Below are 7,626 nucleotides of genomic sequence, written 5' to 3'. Positions count from 1 at the left end.
TGTAACCACTTCAAAAGGTTATGAGAACTGAATGAGCTAATAGAGTCCACTCACTGAGAATAGTGGCAAGTATATGGTAGTTATGGAATAAGGGATTATTCTCATCATTTTGATTGCACCTTCCTTCCTGAGCCAGTCTCGGACCCCATTCCATCATACCCACACTCTATTTCCAGTAAGGACAATACCTGTTAGAAGCTTAAGTAGAGCAATGCATTTGTTAAGACCAGAGGCAGAGAGTCTCACTTGGGGGGCAACTTCCCTGTGGGCACCCTCCGCAGGGCGCCCTTCACATCGGGGTTCCTGAGGCTGTAGATGAGTGGGTTCAGCATGGGGCTGATGACAGTGTTGAGGATGCAAATGCCCTTGTCCTTGTCCGAAGACTCCACAGAACCCAGCCTCATGTAGCTGAAGACACCTGTCCCATAGAAGATGCCCACCACGGTGAGGTGGGAGCCACACGTGGAGAAGGCCTTCTTCCTGCCCTCTGCAGAGTGGATTCGTAGCACTTCAGCCACCACATGGGCATAGGACACCATGATGAGGACCAAGGGGGCCACACCCATGAAGGCTGCTGCTGCAAAGAGCAACTGCTCATTGAGCTGGGTGCTGGAGCAGGAGAGCTGGAAGAGCTGGGGGAGGTCACAGTAGAAGTGATTGATCACATTGGGGCCACGGAATTTAAGAGTAGACAAGGCAACAGTTTGAGTCAGTGCATTGGTGAAGGAAAAGACACAGGACATGCCAGCCAAGGCCTTCTGCATCCCCCAACCCATAAGGGTGTTGTAGGTGAGAGGCTGGCAAATGGCCAGATAGCGGTCGTAGGCCATGACAGTCAGCAGAAAGCAATCCGTCCCAGCCAGCAGATGGAAGAAGAGCTGTGAAAGGCATGCCCGATAGTGGATGGTTTTGTTGTTAGATATGAAATGCCTTAACATGGCAGGGACAGTGACACTGATGCTCCCAACATCTAGCAGAGACAATCCCAGGAAGAAGTACATGGGGGTGTGGAGTTTGGGTTCCATAAAGATGGCAGCAAGGATACTAAAATTACCACCAATAGTTGCTACATAAGCAAGAAGGAAGACGACAAAGAGGATGGGCTGCAGAGCTGGTCTCTGTTAGGCCCAGCAGGACAAACTGGGTCACAAGTGAATCATTTCCTGAGGCTCCCAGATCCATGACTTTCTTCCACCTGCAATAGATTGAGCAAAGTTTGAAGGCACCAATGGTGGTAAAAGGAGAATGAGATCTTTATAACAACCATCAAGTGTGACAATGTCCAGGAGAGTAAAGACACACAAAATTTAGGGAGGAGAAAGTTAAAGATTGAGCTATAATAAGAAAAGGCTTGATAAATCTGACTCTTCGTGGGCAAGAACAGAGGCATTGGACAGCCACAAACAGAGATAGATAAACTGATATAAAAAGAAGAACAAGAGTGACATTTGAGGGATATTGAGTTAGAGGGACAGACAATTTTCCAGAGGCCAAATTTCCAGGAAAGAAACCTCAAGTCTGCAGGTGGCGGCATTGTGATAGTTTGGGGGTACACAGATCCCAGAGGATGAAAGGGAAGCTTTGGGAAAAGGGGGTAGACACGGTGCCTCCAACCTGCATCTCCAACCTCTACATATGAATGTCATCATACAGTCATCCCTTGGTAACCTCCGGAGTTTGGTTCCAGGACTCCTTGGATACCAAATCCTGCAGATGCTCAAGTCTCATAGATGGCATAGTATTTGCTTGTAATCTATGCACATTCTCCCACATACTTTAAGTCATCTCTAGATTATGTATATTACGTCTTGCAATGTAAAAGTCATGTAAATAGTTGTAACATTATACAGTTTAGATAATAATAGCAAGTAAAACTTCTCTACAGGTTCAGCACAGATGCAATTCTTTTCCAAATATTTTTTTATCTGTGCTGAGTTGACTCCAAGGATATAGAACTCACAGAGACAGAGGACTGACTGACTATGAGTGATAGTAGCAGTGAGGTGATTCCTGTGGCCCAGACTATTAAATGATTAACTCGTGAAGCCATGAGCCTCCACCTGAACTCTTCAGAAAAAGGTAAAAATGCAATGATAAATCGGGAAACTGCATGAAGACACATCATTGAAGACATTTCCAGCTCCAAAATCAGTGACTGACAGCCTTTTAGATTTTCTAAATAGTCAGATTGTTTTGCATTTCTCCATATAGAATCTAGGAAATTTGGGGTCCAAAGTACTGACATTTTATTGAATAAGAATCTAAAATGATCTTTGAGAAGAGTGAGAGTTTCAAGGTTTAAGCTCTCAGGTGATGGAGTAGATACAAAGTTGAGCTGCCTCACTGGATACACAGTTCATCTCTCCCAGAGGAGTGTTGAGTAAGCAAGAGAACCAGACCCCAAATTCCACTCTGCTTCCAATTCTACCACCACTTAGCTTTTTGCTCTTTTTTCTACTGAATCTAATCAGTCATCATCTAACCCATATAGTATCATGGGCTTAATGACCAGATAAAGCAATAGTTACAGAGCCATATATGATGATCATGTGTGGGAGCCACTGCTTAGCCCCGAAGTGACCACCCCCACAAAATACCTGGTAGCCTTCATCGACCTCTGCCTGAGGGGGTAGATATTGAATTCACTCACCTGGAGCCTAATTCACATAGGAAATGGCTTGAGTCAAAGATCCCCCAAGGCAAAAGGCAAGAGCAGAAGAAGACACATCTGGAGGAATAGTGTCCTCAGGTCCATAATGGGTCAACTACCATCTGCAGGTGTGACCTTTACCGCATGGACATGTTCTTACCGTTACCTCCAACTCAGTCTCTCCAAAGCTGAACTGCCCTCTTTCCATCCTGATCTGCCCTTCATGGAACTATTTTGGTAACAGGCTTGCCATCCTCTCAGTTAGTGTGGCTCAAAAAACTTAGTCTTTGCTGACTGCCTCCTTCTGCCCTCTCACAATCAAATACCCAAGTCCCACTGGAGTTTTGCAGGGGAAGAAAAAGCTAGTCCGGAGTCCAGAGGGAGAACTTCACTTTCATGGAAACTCAGTTGTGAGTATGCAGCGGGGATGGCACTCACCTGGCTAAGAAGACTTAACTGACACTTCATGGGCAAAGAAGAGGGACAGTCATGCCAGCCCAGTGGACCCCACAAAAGGAGAGCTTAAAAAGGACCAATAGACACAGAGACAAACAACTTGGCTGACATCATTTTCACATTGGGATTTTTCTTCTCCACCTTGTTACCCCTTGGAGGCTTCAGAAATTAGTGTCTTCAGGGGACAGGTAAACATCTGCCTTTGCCAGACAGATAATGATCTCTAGTAACTTTAAATTTTTTTTGAACTCTCTCAGTATTTCCAAGTACAACTTTTGTGAATATAGAAAAATTCATTTATTTTACATATGTGGTTTTGTGCACATATTAAGAATCAGCATTCTTGGGCTGGGATTGTGGCTCGGTGGTAGAGCACTCTCTTAGCATGGGCGGGATCCGGGTTCGAGCCTCAGCACCATATAAAAAAAATAAATAAATAAAGGCATTGTGTTGTGTCCATTTACAAAAAAGATTCTCTCTCTCTCTCTCTCTCTCTCTCTCTCTCTCTCTCTCTCTCTCTCTTAAAAAAAAAGAATCAGCATTCTTATTCCTAGCATTTTGTTGTGTTAAAATGAATCTCAAAATCTTAAAGTCTAAAAAGTCATGTAGTGTTGGAGGCCAGAATTGAGATTTGGGGTTTCTGGTTTAGACTAGCCTGTCATTTCAGAAGAAGAAATGACTTGAGACTCTTCAGCTTTGTTTGCAACATGGGGAGAAGTGAAAGGTGAAGTCTGGGGAGAGATCTGCTCCTAGTACATCCCTGGAACAATGTCGTCTCCAATGTCTCACAAGTTTACTTCACATGATATGACCATCCTCGAATCCAGCTTGTCTTCTAGTCTCATACAAATGTCTTCCCTTTTTCTCTGCTCCCTTTGTACAATCTAGATCCTGTAGCATCTGATTCTAGATGTTTTCCAGCCTCCTGTCTCCAACACCATAAGGGCAGATAAAGATTTAGAGCATCTACTAGACCAGGACCACCCTATTTTTACTAATTTCTGAAAGTGACTTTAGGCAGCAAATAACATTTTTAACAACTCCTTGTTCATTAATAAAGATTTCCCACTGGCTTAAGGCTGTCATGGGCCAAGAGACGATAATAAGGAATTAGGATGAGTTGAGATTTCTGTTGACAGTTATCTGTGTAGAGGACCTCTGGGTTACAGAACCCATATGGAATGCATCATATGTATTTCCTTCCAATGGACTAACAAGCTTTGTTTGCTTCCTAGACGTTTCCATTTCTCACACACTGTTAGCTCAGAAAACCTCATTTAGGAAGATCCGGTGCAGGTCTTCTGTCTTCTAGGAAACCATCCATAGCTTTGGGGTCTGGGCCAGGTAATCTTCCTTTATACTGTCACAGCAATCTGAAGGCAATTGCATACTGGTGACCCTGAATTATGTCCATCCCAGACACTACTCTGTTTGCTCTAAAACCTATATGTGGATATTTCTATCTGAAGAACCCACAAGGACCTCAAGAAGAACAAGTAAGAGTGTATCATGTCCCCTTTTTGTACAAAATATATGTGTGCTCATGTGCACACACACAAACTAATAGAATCACACAACTTATGGTGGAAGAAATTACAAACAAAAAGGTCACAGAACACAATGGTCCCCTGCATTCCTCCTATCCCACATAGAATGAAGTCCAGGGTGAGCATCCCTAGACTGGACACACAAAGGCAAGCTTTTCAGTAGAGAGGCACTCCACCCCCACAAACACCACACATATTTATAAGAACTGAAAGTGGGAGTGGGAGCATGTAGGCAACTGGCACAACAGCTGGTACTTCCTGGATGAAGGTATAACCTTGTTAAAACAGGGAGGCTCTGGTGGAGCTCAGCTGCCATTAGTGCATTCTTCCACTGAGCTGCTGAACCAAATTCTTGCTAAGCTACTAAAAGTGAAGAAATGAGTACCCAGAGCTCTTTGACCTTCAAACAGATGCTACTCCTTACCTCTGTTAATGGAGATGGGAATGTTCCATTCATTGATTGAACAACAATTAATTGAGTCGAGCCATGTGCTAGTCAAGACATGACCAAAAACAGACATGGTCCCTGCACACATGGAGCTTACCACCCCATGAAGAAGTCAGGTGTTAACGAGTTATCCCCTGATCACTGTGTCTCTGGATGCCATGAGTGTTTGCACATGTACACACATTCACACACATGCATTTTATTTTTTAATTTTTTTTTATGGATGACACATTATTTTTATTCAATTACAAAACTTTAAATGATATAAATGAATTCCCAACTAAATGTGTTATTTTTATATAAGTCTGAAAGAGATCACTGCTACAGAAAACTTTAGTTTGAAGAACATCAGCTTGGGACAATTTCTCCTTAAGAGAAATTCTAAGTTTTCTAAAGAAATTCTTTTTTTTTTTTTTTTGCATTTTTTTTATTATTATTAGTTGTTCAAAACATTATAAAGCTCTTGACATATCATATTTCATACATTTGATTCAAGCAGATATGAACTCCCATTTAGTATTCTAAAGACTTGCATACTTGGAGGACATGACTACATCTGATATACAAAGAAACCAGTAACAGTTGTTTGTTTAACCAGAGTTGTTCAAGCTCTAATTCCTTTAAGACTAGTTAGAACCTAACAGACACAAGAACTTATCTTGATATATAAGAGCAGATGAAGGTTTTAAGAAACAGTTGTTATTTCAACACATAGAGAATTAAATTCTGGTTTATATCAGTATCTTAATATTTCAGCTTAGGAAAAAACCTTAAATAACTTCAACTGATTGTGCTAATTATAACTACCTTAATCACACACAAACCTGTTTTGAAATTTATCCTTCACTAATCTTGTATAACTTAGACACTGTACAACTTGTTTACCTTTTCATAAAGACTTTCTCCTCCAGAAACATTTATTTTTCATAGTAAAATATATTTCCATACCTAGAACTTATATTTCTCTCCTAGTTGCTGATCATTTTTAAAATTCACAATCTGAAACAAGTATTATAAAATTTCTGAATTTAGACAAATTATTCCATTTTAAAAAGATAAAATACTTTGTTCCGCAGTATTTTAACTGAAACACAACAGAAACATTTTGTAGTCTTTGCATATAGAATTACACCTGATTGAATTTTAACTCTTAGTAACTTTGCTTTTAGTGAAGACACAGAAACAAAGCAATCTTAAGCTGTTTTCCCCCCATTTACTAAAACCATTTAATATATATATATCTCCTCATGGAATTCAAGAAGTCAAGAGTTCTTAATTTTATGGCAGTTGATGTTTTAGCATTTTAACTTTGTAAATTAAAAAAAATCAGGTGTCTCATTAATAAATACATTTATTAATATTAATCCCACTTATTTTAACTCTGTTTTACTCACTTTAACTGTTAAATACAAAGATTTCAAATGATCGGAGTTAACAGCATTAGCCTTCTCTTCCCTGCTGAAGAAAGATCTGAGAAGCAATGAATATTGCATTCTAGACATTCTATAGAAACCATCACACACACATGCATTTTAACATTTTGTTTTGCTTAGAGAATACAAAGAATTGTGTAAAATATTATTTTCAGCTTTCTTAAAACACAATCTTTATATTTGAGCATAATTTAATGTACTATTCTTCAAAATGTTATGACTTTTTGATATGCTATAATTTGCATGTGCCAAAATTTACTTGACCAATTGACATTTAATTTCTAATGTTTCACTATTATCAATAATAATGAAACCAAGTCTTTGCATCTCTGATTTTTGTCCTATGTCCTGAGAAGTTACTACCCATTAATTTGTGCACGACCTGTCTCATACACTAACAGTCACAATCACAAGATTACATTCCTATTACCTTGTGACAAAAGTAAATAATGACTTAATTACTTGTATTCTATGTAAGAGAAAGAAGAAACACGTATTCTTCTTATCCCCTACTTATATTCTTCATATTCTTTTTCTATACCTTTGTTTTAAGAGAGTTTTGACTGGTGGCTTTTTTTTAACTTTATTGTTTTTTTTAGTTATACATGAGTGTAGAATTCATTTGGATACAATTATACGAACATGAAATATATTTTAATCTAATTAGTACCCCATTTTTAGGCAATATCATCTATATCAGGACTTATGAGGGTGATTATAAAGGTAACAATAACAGATGATGATGATATAATATTTACTTATAGATGATACGGATGTAAATTTTATTCAAGAGCATGAGCTTACCACCAGCCCGCACTTCAGGTCCCAGTAGTGCTAAAAGATTCTACAAGGTCTGTCTTTCTGATTAATTTTCTATTTAACTAACCATACTTTGCCCCATTCATTTTATTTTTAATGCTTTTCTTAAATACAACACTAATACAAGCATAGCAATATTACATATGCAGTGGTGCTCTTAGCTTGAGAATCAAAATTACCTTACCTTGGGATTCAGACAGACCTGGCAACACTGGGTCTGACCAGGGTCAGCATGCCTGGTGGGGGGGGGGGGTGGAGCTTCCCTGAAGAAGG

General features: G+C 39.5%; 1 protein-coding gene across 1 annotated transcript; it reads right to left on the bottom strand.

The window, feature by feature from the left end:
• Positions 1–242: 242 nt before the first annotated feature.
• Positions 243–1,182, bottom strand: LOC124104936 (putative olfactory receptor 3A4). Its single transcript, XM_046461975.1, is given in 2 exon segments — positions 243–1,110; positions 1,112–1,182. Coding segments are annotated over 2 exon segments (939 nt in total).
• Positions 1,183–7,626: the final 6,444 nt, after the last annotated feature.

Source organism: Marmota monax, unplaced genomic scaffold, assembly GCF_021218885.2.
Source record: "Marmota monax isolate L192 unplaced genomic scaffold, Marmota_monax_Labrador192_F-V1.1 WCK01_AAM20220418_F8-fsc00847, whole genome shotgun sequence".
Taxonomy (NCBI): domain Eukaryota; kingdom Metazoa; phylum Chordata; class Mammalia; order Rodentia; family Sciuridae; genus Marmota; species Marmota monax.
Note: the sequence above shows the minus strand (reverse complement) of the source record. Positions and strands in the feature narration are given on the sequence as shown.